Source organism: Bos taurus, chromosome 3, assembly GCF_002263795.3.
Source record: "Bos taurus isolate L1 Dominette 01449 registration number 42190680 breed Hereford chromosome 3, ARS-UCD2.0, whole genome shotgun sequence".
Classification (NCBI taxonomy): Eukaryota; Metazoa; Chordata; class Mammalia; order Artiodactyla; family Bovidae; genus Bos; species Bos taurus.
Window position 1 is genome coordinate 49465608 of NC_037330.1, and position 13659 is coordinate 49479266.

The window sequence follows — 13659 nt, forward strand, 5'->3', positions numbered from 1 at the left end:
CCATGGGGTCAGAAAGAGTTGGACATGACTGAGCAACTGAACTGAACTGATGAATAACAAGGGCACTTCTATCATTCAGGAAACTCCAGAGGTTTTAAGAGCTCTGTACCAGGAACTGTGGACAAAGATCAAGTATTATTTTGTATTCTACACACACCTCAATATATCTCTTTTGGGGGAAGAGAGAGTCAAGGGATATAATTCAACCTTATAACAGTGAATTCAAAGAAATATACTTGACTTTCTCAGCCTCCATTTTTTTCATCTCACTGGGCCACTAGAGAGAGGTATAATAAGTGAAAATTAATTAGATTGAAAATATAATTTGTGCATATTTCAAGAGCTTTCTTTTAGCCAAGATAAAGCTTTAATATGATCAACCACTATGTACTAAGCAGCACTAATGTATTAGACTCAGTAGCACAGGTACTCAGAGAAGAAAAAGTGAAAAAAACTGACCCAAGCCTGTCCTTCAGGGATTACAGTCTAGCATTGGCCATAAGGCACAGGGTAACTATTAAATAAGCAAAGATAATATTCTCACAAAATCAACATTTATAGGCAGCAAGCTAGGAGAACTGGACTAGAAACTTGGTAGTTGATTCTTTGAAACTCAAGTGGATCCAGTAGGATGGTATGGTTAAGATTAGTGGTGTTGGGCTTCCTTGGTGGCTCAATGATGAAGAATCCACCTGCCAATGTAGGAGACGCGGGTTTGATCCCTAGTCCAGGAAGATCCCACATACCATACAGCAACTAAACCCATGTGCCAAAACTATTGAGCCTTTGCTCTAGAGCCTGGGAACTGAAATTACTGAGCCCACACACTGCAACTACTGAAGGCTGTGTGCTCTGGAGCCTGTGTTTTGCAACAAGAGAAGCCACCGCAATGAGAAGCCCATGCACCACACTAGAGGGTAACCCCCACTCACTGCAACTAGAGAAAAGCCCCTGCAGCAGTAAAGAACCAGCACAGCCAAAAATAATTAATTAATTTTTTAAAAAAAGATCAGTGGTATTAGAACCAGACTACCACTGTTGGAATTCTTACACCTCTATTAAATTAGCTGTGACATTGGGCAGAAGCTTCAAATTCAGTGTGCCGTAATTTCTTTATCCACAAGAATAGTAATACTACCTATCCCTTTGTGTTATTTTGGGGATTAAATTATTTAGCACATTGAAGGGGCTCACAGTTATGTTTGACACAGAAAGAACATTCAACAAATGTTAGTGGTTATCATCACTATTATTATCTGGTAACTGTTGAAAAGAGCATGCTTAAATTCTTTAATTAAATGGTTTCTTGGAAAACTACTGTTAGTTAAGATCATCAGTCTTGGTGTTGCTGATTTCACTCCCGAAACATGACCTTTTGAATTGAAGCATATTAGAAGTAGTCTTAGAGGAACCATATGGATAGCTATGTAATGCTTATGAACTATAAATATATATAGTTACAACCTGAGGTTCAGGTAGATAAATTCTAGATCTTATAGAACTATGGTAAGATTGAACTACTGAGACTTTTTCCCTTTATTTGCCTATCTATCTTTAGGGGACTATGGAACCCCACTTCCTTGGTACTTCCTTCTACAAGAGTCTTACTGGCTAGGTGGTGAAGGTGAGTTGTTTAAATTTTTTTTTTAATTAAGAAAGAAAAACAAATGTTTGAAATTAACTCCTTTGTCTCTATATTGGATATGTGTGCATTGTAGAGGTGGTTCTTACATGAAATGTGAGATTCCTGATTAGTTAGCTGTCTGCTGGGGGCTCTGTTCCTTAGTGCATCATCACGGCCTCTGGGAGCCCCTGTTTTGTGAGTGACTGGACCAGGGTGATGGCTGAGCATTGATAAGCCCTTGCATCCTGGTTGTGCCCAGTGGATTAAAGTGCACGCTTAAAAGAAAGCCAGACCACTTGAGGGTGAAAACGAGGTTTGCAACTTCTCAATTTAAAGCAAACAGATCTATAGAATCTGGAAAAGAAAGTTGTGGTATATATACACAGTGTATATATTACTCAGCTATTAAAAAGAACACATTTGAGTCATTTCTAATGAGGTGGATGAAACAGGAGCCTATTATACAGAGTGAAGTAAGTCAGAAAGAAAAACACCAATACAGTATATTAACACATATATATGGAATTTAGAAAGATGATAATGACGACCTTATGTACAAGACAGCAAAAGAGACATAAAGAACAGACTTTTGGACTCTGTGGGAGAAGGCAAGGGGGGGGATTATTTGAGAGAATAGCACTGAAACATGTATATTACCATATGTCAAATAGATGACCAGTTCAAGTTCAACGCATGAAACAGGGCATTCAAAGCCGGTACACTGGGACAACCCAGAGGGATGAGATGGGGAGGGAGGTGGGAGGGGGGTTCAGGACCAGGGGACAATGTGCACCTGTGGCTGATTCAGATCGATGTGTGGCAAAAAACCGCCACAATATTGTAAAGTAATTAACCTCCAATTAAAATAATTAATTAAATAATAAAGCAGACAGATCTAGAGAATCACAGAGAAATCCATCTTCTGCTGTGTCTCCTCGTGTGGTTTTTTAGTCCTCTCCACTTTTTCAAATATAAATACATTTATTTTCCCAAAGCAATAAGTTTATTTTCCTGGCATCCAGAGGCTGGGGCAGACTCCCAGATTCCCTTAGCGCTGGTCTTTCTTGTGACTGGAAAAGAGGGTTAAAAGGACATTTGCCCAGAATGCATCATAAGTAAAATTTACCTTTTTTCCTGAACAGGACAGAAGCCAAGGGAGAGTTCTAGAAGTGGGGGGTGGAGAGGGGAGCTGTGTACTATAGACTCCTGTGAGGGATGAGGAGATAGAGAAATTCCAGAGCTGAGAGCTGGAGGCGCCCCTGGAGCTAGGAGTCTCTGGAAGCAAAGGAGATGCTTTCCAATCTGCTTGTTCCTTACCTACTTGCCCTTTACTTTGTATTATTGGGCCTGGGCCAGGATTTAGCCTTTAAGCACTAAGATAAATGTTTGTTTTCTCTAGGGGATTAGTCTAGGACCTTTAAAAGGTTTGCAGTGGGGGTTGCCTTTTTTTTTAATGATTCAAACAACATTTCAACAGCTCAGTGTTTTGTGGGTTTTTTTCCCATTATGTTGCCTTGTCTGTCTTTCTTGTCTATCTAGTAAACTTTTAAACTTCTACTATAATAAACTTATAACCTATCATAAATGGGAATTTTCAACACAGAAGTCTGTTCCTGAAATGTTTCTAATTTCAGTCAGTATCACGACTTTGTGGGCTTGTTTTTCCCTCTATAATCTCAACAGATATGCTGCCTCTAAAAAGAAAAATTTTAAGACAAATGTGCTCCTTCAAAAATGAGTCACATGTATTTTTGCCAACAGAAGCTAAATACTTTTCACCTGTCTCACAAGCTAGACTGAAATAGATTCCTAAATTTCTCTAAAATTAGAAAAGAGCTGAGTTTTTCCACCTAATCTGCTCCTTTCATAGATGAAGACATGGAGCCCAAGAGACATCTAATGTCTAACCCAGTTCCTGTTGGCCATTTTGGACTAAATCTGGAATTGGGACATGTATTTCCTGGCAAGGAACTCACTCCAGTGACTAGGAGAATATTTCCTCCTGCTATTTTATTATTATACATTTAATGCAGTATGATGGCTAGTAAAGTGATCAAAGGGATTGTGGGCAATAGATTTAAAAGTCCTTCAGGAAACAGCAGTGCCAGCGGGGGCCGGTCCCTGAGCAGGGCCCAGTACGCATCACCCACCACACAGCCTGCGGTCTACAGACAGCAGTGTGGGCGGAGAGGCCTCGGCCGACTGCAGCATTAGGACACCAGCCTGCTCGCGGATGTGCACCTGTAGCCAGGGCCTTTAGATGCTTGGCGACGACGGTTTCCTCCCGCCTCTGCTTTCTTCTCTAGCTGGCTTGTGTTTCTGCTTCTATTCCCCTTTCAGGGTGTTGTGATGTCCTTTTTTTTCAGGAAATGAATTTATTTTTTGTGTTGGAGAATAGTTGCTCTACAGCGTTGTGTTAGTTTCTAAGTGCAGCAAAGCAAGTCAGCCACATGTGTGTATATGTATCCCCTCTTCCTTGGATTTCCTTCCCGTTTAGATTACCACAGAGCACTGAGTAGAGTTCCCTGTGCTGTATAATGTGTTCTCATTAGTTATCTATTTTGTCCTTTGAAACCAAAGGTGAAGTTTACAAAAAGCGCCTCTGTGAGGGCTAGGGGTATGGGTGTTGTGAGTGTCAGGGTGTGTGTGAGTGTGAGAACATGTGCGTGAGTGTTTACACCACAATTTGTGTAAGCCTGTCCAGTAGCCAGGCTCACCTCTGGTGTTAATCCCCAAATACTTGAATGCCCATGAAAGTATTGACAGATTTCTCAGGTAAACAATGTCTCAGTCTGCCTGCCCATCATATCAGCTTGAATGGACTTTTACTGGAGATTCACCATGACTTTGACGTGTTTTGGATTGGAGTGAAAAGTACCATTAGTGAGCTGAAAAAAAAATTAACCCATTTAAAAGTCAATCCTGGTTTTAATTTTTTTTTAAATCACAATTTCTGGCACTGTGGGCTCCACCTGAGGATAAGTGAAACTTCTAGTACAAAATTCCCTCTGTGCTCACCAACAGCTGCCAAATCAGACCTCTGGGAAGCACCCCCTCTCCCCAGACCCTGTGGGAACTTCACAGCCCCACAGGTCAGAGGCTGGCAGAGCCCTCCTCAGGGCTGGTCCTAGTAATGTCAACCTGGCCTTCTGAGGGAACTGTGCTTTCCAGCTATGGTAGGAAACTCTGCTCCCCTCTTCTTCTCTTGTTTCCTGTCTTTCCTGATTCTCAGCCTTCACCAGGAGAGTAACAGTGGCTTTTGGTTTGTGCAGGCTGTTCAACCAGAGAAGAAAGAGCCTTGGAAAAGACAGAACCAATAACAGAGGAAATGGAGGACCCAGAATACCCAGAAGGAATAAATGGTAAAAAACAAAAAACCCTCAATAAAGAATGCAGAACAGAGGCAAGAGAAGATTTAGAATACTGCAAAGGGCTAGAGCAGAACACCTCCTGAGTGGGGTGAAATGGAACCCAGGAAGCTGACTCTTGACAGGGGTTAAACCTGATACCTTCTGTAGGGTCCAGCTGCCCATGTGTGGAAGGAATGGTCCAGCCAGACATTAACACATATTTCCTGGAGAAAGCAAATCCCAAGTATATGGTGTGTTTGTGCCCTTGTTAGGCAAACCCCCAGTGAATTGCACAAATGTGCTGACTTCCGAGGATTTAGCAAGAACAATAACTTGGGTCACTGGGACTTCAAGCGGATATGAGCTATAAGGAAAGACAAAAATAAATGCTCCTGTGCACAGGGGGAGCGTGTCTAGAGGAGCTGACTACATTTCATTTGTGATTTACAAATCTAGAGGTCCATTCATTCAAGCCATCAAAGGCCTTTCCTGACCATGGAAGTTACTTAATAATTCCTCAACTCATAGACCAAGTTTGCAAGTGTTCTCTTGGCCTTTACCTCCCTTACCTTCCCTCTTGAACCAGTTCTGTCCCGGTTCCCCCACCCCCACCCCACCCCCACCATGTTCTTCTTTCCTCAAGCATATGGATTTCTCTAGAATTCCTCTATGGATTCTGAAATGCTCCGCTATTGTCACCCTGGGTGCAGAGAGGCAGCATGACCTCTGGACTTCACCTGTTGTTGCAGGAGAAGGTCCAGCCTCCGTGTGTCTGACGCACCCCAGGTGCCATTTCACAAAGCTGAGGTTGGAGACCTGTGATTCCTGCAGTTTCCAGTCAGCAGAACCTTTGGGAAGACCCTCCTCCCAGAGTGGAATTCCAAGACCAAAATCAGAGGGTGGGGGTCCAGTCCCACCTCAACTGTCAGCAAGGCCAGAGGAAGCACAGAAGCAGCACTGGGATTTCCCCCTCCCCCCTTTCTTTGGCAGGGGAGTAAGTGCTCAGAATTACAATATTAAGGTGACAAATTAAGTAACACATATAAATGAAAAGTGTTAGTCACTCAGTCATGTCTGACTCTTTGTGACCCCATGGACTATAGCCCATCAGCTCCTCTGCCCATGGAATTTTCCAGGCAAGAATACTGGAGTGGGTAGCCATTCCCTTCTCCAGGGGATGTTCCCAACCCAAGGATGCAACCCAGGTCTCCTGCACTGCAGGCAGATTCTTTACCATCTGAGCCACCAGGGAAGCCCCATCACTGTCTTGTGTGAACTAAAGCAGGGAGAAGTGGACACCAAGTGGACCTCAAACTGGAGGGGAGTATGGAGTTTAAAAGTGGAGGGACAGAGTTTGAGGGACAGTGGTGAGAAAGAGTGGACTGTCCTACCCTAATTGGAGAAACTGGAGCGCTAAAAGCAAGTAGTCAGCGTTAGTAGAGTTAACTCAAAGATGTGAGCCAAGGTGACTAGGAGAATGGACATAAGATAGCCTGAAGGAAGACACTGTTTGGGAAAGAGAATGAGGACCCTGAGCTGTTCCAAGAAATTCCTGAGCAAATCCCCTGCAGACTGTCAGAAATGAAGGCCTGGGACTGAAGGCTGAGCTTAGGGCTAACTCTCCATACAGACAATGAGCACATCTGCATTCAAATCCCAGCTCTGCCACTCACAAACCATGTGACCTTGATTGGACTCTTGATATCTCTTTAGGTTTCCTCATCTGTAGAAATGGCATGGTAATATATATAAAGCACTTGAAACAATGCTTGGCACAGAGTAACAGCTCAACAAATGTTAGACACTATTATTACCATTATTATTCTGTAGTCACCGTGATAAAGCTATAGTTAAAGCCATAGGTACAGAAGACAATGGTCTCAACAAGGAACCTTGGGTAGTGTGTACGTGAAGCCATTGTTACATCATGTTCATTTTTTCCAAGACTGCTTCTTTGAACGTGAGCTTCCAGGCTTGGTTCCCGGAGTATGTGTGAAGAATCTGGTAAAGATATTTGAGCCCTATGGCAGGCCAGCCGTGGACCGTCTTAACATTACCTTCTATGAAAGTCAGATTACCGCATTCCTCGGTCACAATGGAGCAGGGAAAACCACGACTTTGTGAGTCTTTGATCATTTTCTGACTCTCTTCTTCCTCTATTAGCTTCAGTCTATTCTTTCTCACTCCAGGGCTTCCCTGGTGACTCAGGTAAAGAGGCTGCCTGCAGTGTGGGAGACCCGGTTTCAATCCCTGGGTTGGGAAGATCTCCTGAAGAAGGAAATGGAAGCCCACTCCAATATTCCTGCCTGGAGAATCCCATGGACAGAGGAGCCTGGCAGGCTACAGTCCATGGGGTCACAAAGAGTCAGACACAATTGAGCAACTTCACATTCTTTCCCACAGAAGTTTAGTGAGAAAAATGTGTTCTATATGTGTGTGCAAGGAAGGTATAGTATACTGCAGTTTTCAAAGCTTGCTCACATTTATCATTTTATTAGATCATGAAGTTGGAGAGAGAGGTGGAGTAGTAAGTTCATTGCCCCCTTGGTGCCAGGGATGGGGACATCCAGAGAGCGAAGTGACTTTCCAAGGAAGCCACGTTGTAGTGGTTCCATGGACGCAAGAACCGGATCGTCTCTTGTCTTTGATGCTGTGAGCTGGTCCCCCTATCCCCAGCATCCCCAGCGTTTCTATCATGATGGTGGTGATAAAGTCTTGACCACTACCATCACATGCCCTCCATCTGTAGAGCATTGTGTGTGCTTGCATGCTAAGTCATTTTGGTTCAATTCAGTCACTCAGTTGTGTCTGACTCTTTGCAACCCCATGGACTGCAGGACACCAGGCTTCCCTGTTCATCACCAACTCCCGGGGCTTGCTCAAACTCACGTCCATAGAGTTGGTGATGCCATCCAACCATCTCATCCTCTGTTGTCCCCTTCTCCTCCTGCCTTCAATCTTTCCCAGCGTCAGGGTCTTTTCCAATGACTCAGTTCTTTGCATCAGGTGGCCAGACTATCAGAGTTTCATCTTCAGCATCAGTTCTTCCAATGAATATTCAAGACTGATTTCGTTTGGATGGACTGATTTGATCTCCTTGCAGTCCAAGGGACTCTCAAGAGTCTTCTCCAACACCACAGTTCAAAAGCATCAATTCTTCAGTGCTCAGCTTTCTTTATAGTCCAACTTTCACATCCATACATGACTACTGGAAAAACCATAGCTTTGACTAGACAGACCTTTGTTGGCAGAGTAATGTCTGTTTTTTAATATGCTGTCTAGGTTGATCATAGCTTTTCTTCCAAGGAGCAAGCATCTTTTAATTTCATGGCTGCAGTCACCATCTGCAGTGATTTTGGAGCCCCCCAAAATAAAGCTTCTCACTGTTTCCATTGTTTCCCCATCTATTTGCCATGAAGTGATGGGACCAGATGCCACGATCTTACTTTTCTGAATGTTGAGTTTTAGGCCAACTTTTTCACTCTCCTCTTTCACTTTCATCAAAAGGCTCTTTAGTTCTTCGCTTTCTGCCATAAGGGTGGTGTCATTTTCATATCTGAGGTTATTGATATTTCTCCCAGGAATCTTGATTCTAGCTTGTGCTTCATCCAGCCTGGCATTTCACATGATGTTCTCTGCATGTAAGTTAAATAAGCCAGGTGACAATATACAGCCTGGACATACTCCTTTCCCGATTTGGTACCAGTCTGTTGTTCTGAGTCTAGTTCTGTTACTTCTTGACCTGCATACAGTTTTCTCAGGATGCAGGTCAGGTGGTCTGGTATTCCCATCTCTTTCAGAATTTTCCACAATTTGTTGTGATCCACGCAATCAAAGGCTTTGGCATAGTCAATAAAGCAGAAATAGATGTTTTTCTGGAACTCTCTTGCTTTTTCGATGATCCAGCAGATGTTGGCAATTTGATCTCTGGTTCCTCTGCTTTTTCTAAATCCAGTTTGAACATCTGAATGTTCACAGTTCACATACTATTGAAGACTAGCTTGGAGAATTTTGAGCATTACTTTGCTAGTGTGTGAGATGAGTGCAATTGTGCAGTAATTTGAGCATTCTTTGGCATTGCCTTTTTTGGGGATTGGAATTGAAAACTGACCTTTTCCAGTCCTGTGGCCACTGCTGAGTTTTCCATATTTGCTAGCACATTGAGTGCAGCACTTTCACAGCATCATCTTTTAGGATTTGAAATAGCTCAACTGGAATTCCATTACCTCCACTAGCTTTGTTTGTAATGATGCTTCCTAACGCTCACTTGACTTTGCACTCCAGTGATCACACCACTGTGGTTATCTGGGTCATGAAGATCTTTTTTGTATAGTTCTTCTGTGTATTCTTGCCACCTCTTCTTAATATCTTCTGCTTCTTTTAGGTCCATACCATTCTGTCCTTTATTGTGCCCATCTTTGCATGAAATGTTCCCTTGGTATCTAATTTTCTTGAGGAGATCTCTAGTCATTCCCATTCTATTGTTTCCCTCTATTTCTTTGCACTGATACTGAGGAAGGCTTTCTTATCTCTCCTTGTTATTCTTTGGAACTCTGCATTCAAATGCCTATGTCTTTCCTTTTCTCCTTTGCCTTTAGCTTCTGTTCTCTTCTCAGCTATTTGTTAGGCCTCCTCAGACAACCATTTTGCCTTTTTGCATTTCTTTTTCTTGGGGATGGTCTTGATCACTGCCTCCTGAACAATGTCACGAACCTCTATCCATAATTCTTCAGACACTCTGTCTATCAGATCTAATCCCTTGAATCTATTTGTCACTTCCATTGTATAATCATAAGGGATTTGATTTAGATCATACCTGAATCGTCTAGTGGTTTTCCCTACTTTCTTCAATTTCAGTCTGAATTTGGCAATAAGGAGTTCATGATCTGAGCCACAGTCAGCTCCTGGTCTTGTTTTTGCTGACTGTACAGAGCTTCTCCATCTTTGGCTGCAAAGAATATAATCAATCTGATTTCAGTACTGACCGTCTGGTGATGTCCATGTGTAGAGCCTCCTCTTGTGTTGTCGGAAGAGTGTGTTTGCTACGACCAGTGTGTTCTCTTGGCAAAACTCTGTTAGCCTTTGACCTGCTTCATTTTGTACTCCAAGGCCAAATTTGTCTGTTACTCCAGGTATCTCTTGACTTCCTACTTTTGCATTCCAGTCTCTAATAAAAAAGGACATCTTTTTGGGTGTTAGTTTTAGAAGATCTTGTAGGTCTTCATAGAACCATTCAACTTCAGCTTCTTCAGCATTGCTGGTGCTGGGGCACAGACTTGGATTACTCTGATATTGAATGGTTTGCCTTAGAAACGAACAGAGATTATTCTGTCGTTTTTGAGATTGCATCCAAGTACTGCATTTAGGACTCTTTTGTTGACTATTATGGCTACTCTATTTCTTCCAAGGGATTCTTGCCCACAGTAGATATAATGGTCACCTGAGTTAAATTCACCCATTCCAGTCCATCTTAGTCAACTGATTCCTAAATTGTCGATGTTCACTCTTGCCATCTCCTGTTTGATCAATTCCAATTTGCCTTGATTCATGGACCTAACATTCCAGGTTTCTATGCAATATTGCTCTTTACAGCATTGGACTTTACTTCCACCACCAGTCACATCCACAACTGGGTATTGTTTTTGTTTAGGTACCATCTCTTCATTCTATCTGGACTTATTTCTCCACTCATCTCCCATAGCATATTGGGCACCTACTGACCTGGGGAGTTCATCTTTCAGTGCCCTATCTTTTCGCCTTTTCATGCTGTTCATGGGGTTCTCAAAGCTGGAATACTGAAGTGGTTTGCCATTCCCTTCTCCAGTGGGCCACATTTTGTCAGAACTCTCCACCACGACCCATCCATCTTGGGTGGCCCTACATGGCATGGCTCATAGTTTCATTGAGTTAGACAAGGCAGTGATCCATGTGATCAGTTTAGTTAGTTTTCTGTGATTGTGGTTTTCATTCTGTCTGCCCTCTGATGGGTAAGGATAAGAGGCTTATGGAAGTTTCCTGATGGGAGAGACTTACTGAGGGGGAAACTGGGTCTTGTTCTGATGGGCAGGGCCATGCTCAGTGAGTCTTTAACCCAATTGTCTGTTGAGGGCTGTGTTCCGTCCCTGTTGTTTCACCTGAGGGCAAACTATGGTTGAGGTGATGAAGATAATGGGGACCTCTTTCAAAAGATCCCATGCAAGCACTGCCACACTCAGTGCCCCCGACCCTGCAACAGGCCACCATTGACCCACGCCTCCACCGGAGACTCCCGGACACTCACGGGCAAGTCTGGGTCAGTCTCTTGTAGGGTCACTGCTCCTTTCTCCTGGGTCCTGGTGCACACAAGGTTCTGTTTGTGCCCTCCAAGAGTCTGTTTCCCCAGTCCTGTGTAAGTTCTGGTGGCTCTATGGCGGGGTTAACGGCGACCTCCTCCAAGACGGCTTATGCCATACCCAGGTCTGCTGCACCCAGAGCCCCTGCCCGCTGTGGCAGGCCACTGCTCACCTGTACCTTTGCAGGAGACACTCAAACACAGTTCTGGCTCAGTCTCTGTGGGGTCTCTGGGACCTAGTGTACACAAGGCTTTTTTGAGCCCTCTGAGCATCTCTGCCAATAAGGGGTTTGATTCTAAACGCAATTTCACCTCTCCTACCATCTTATGGTGCTACTCCTTTGCCCTTGGATGTGGGTATCTTTTTTGGTGGTATCCAACATTCTCCAGTCAACAGTTGTTCAGCCGCAAGTTGTAGTTTTGGAGTTCTCACAGGAGAAGATGAGTGCACGTCCTTCTACTCTGCCATCTTATGCCACCAGATTTTTCTCTACCACTCATTAAGAAACATCCCTCTTGGGTTCTCAGTGACTCTTCTGAGAAAAATATTCCCCAATCCCATTAGAGGCTAAGTTACAGCATCAGCTTCTCCACACAGGGATGATGTGCCCATCCATATGCAAACCAAGGCAATGATGGAAAGGATTCCTTACATTTGGTTTCTAGGGTCTTCTGATAGATGGCTACCCTCTGAATGCCTTAGTCATTTCAGTCGTGTCCAAGTCTGTGTGACCCTATGGATTGTAGCCTCCTAGGCTCTTTGTCCATGGGATTCTCCAGGCAAGAATACTGGAATGGGTTGCCATGCTCTTCTCCACGGGATCTTCTAACCCAGGAATCAAACCCACATCTCTTAAGTCTCCTGCGTTGGCAGGCGGGTTCTTAACCACTAGCGCTACCTGAGAAGCCTGTAGAGCACTACTTACTTTCAAAGAGCATTCCTTTTCCTACCTGTGAGGGTTGGTGGTAGCTCTGGAGAAAAGGATACATAAAGAATGCTCACTTACAGCCAGAGATCCCTCTGCAACTCAGCCATCACAGCTCCTGGTGCTGTATTAAAATGTTAGTTGCTTGGTCATGTCCGACTCTTTGCAACCCCATGGACTATAGCCCACCAGGCCCATCTGCCCATGGGATTCTCCAGGTAAGAATACTGGAGTAGGTAGTCATTCCAGCCTCCAGGGGATCTTCCTGACCAAGGGGATCAAACCCTGGTCTCCCACATGACAGGAAGATTCTTTACTGTCTGAGCCACCAGGAAGCCCATCGCTCTAGGGGCTCAGTTAAAGGTATTCAGTACATGGGTCCAAGTTTTGTCTGATGTCACCATCACAAAGGGCAAGGTCTTGGTGGGAAGCCCAAGCATTAACATGTGTTTTTTAATTAACTGATTGAACCCAGGTCTGGGAATTATCACCACAACAATTTTGGATCCAAAATAGTAAAAAGCTGAGCAACTGAAAACCAAGTTCAGGAAAGATGAAAGCTCTTCATGGAAGCCTCAGCTCAGGACACTCTCCTGGCTTTTCTAAGGGACCCAGGTGCCATCTGCAGTAAAGAGAACATGGCCATCTAAGGTTCCCCAAGAAACAGCAGGGGCGGCCCTTTCAAGGGGCAGGGAACCCATGTGAATGCACTCATCAAGTCCGTTGGCTTTTTGCAGAGCCCCAGGAAGGAACAGCCGTGTACACCCTGCGTTGGAATGTTCTCTGAGGGCGGGTTCAGTGCCAATGGAATGTGGGGCTGGTGCCATTCCACTTGATTCTGTTTCCCTCTAGTGGTTGATCCAACAGACAAGTTTAGAGAGTCTGAGATTGTATCTGACTCAGGAACAAAGCTGGGAGGAGCAGCACTGACCCATCTCATTTCTCTCCTTGTTAACTAATATGGTCAGAGGACCCCAAACACAAGTATATTACTTCATGCATGAGAAACGCAACATCACCTGGGGGCTGGAACACAATGCTTAATAAAAGTAGTATAACCTTTTTTACTCTTCCTTTATGCTAGCTCTGTTCTAAGTGCTTTAGAGGTAATAATTGTATTTAATCCTCACAAAATACCCCATGAAGTGAGAGTCATCATTTCCCATTTTACAAAAATAAGTTAACAGTGGTGGTGGGCTTTTTCTTACTTTGGATCCAAAATTGTTGTGAGAATTCCCAGGCCTGGGTTCAATCAACTAATTAACAAATACGTGTTGAATGCTTGGGCTTCTCACCAAGACCTTGCACTTTGTGATGGTGACATCAGGCAAAACACAGACCCATGTGCTGAATGCCTTTAACTGAGCCCCCACAGCGCCAGGAGCTGTGATGGCTGAGTGGGGGAGGGATCTCTGGCTATAAGCGAGC

The 13659-nt window shown here is 43.9% G+C and overlaps 1 protein-coding gene across 1 annotated transcript in view; it reads left to right on the plus strand.

The window, feature by feature from the left end:
• The window catches only part of ABCA4 (ATP binding cassette subfamily A member 4), a 143912-nt gene that overhangs the window by 78747 nt on the left and 51506 nt on the right, over positions 1 to 13659 (plus strand). The window contains 3 exon segments of the mRNA NM_174221.2: positions 1559 to 1624; positions 4897 to 4986; positions 6920 to 7094. Coding sequence (NP_776646.1) covers positions 1559 to 1624; positions 4897 to 4986; positions 6920 to 7094 — 331 coding nt within the window.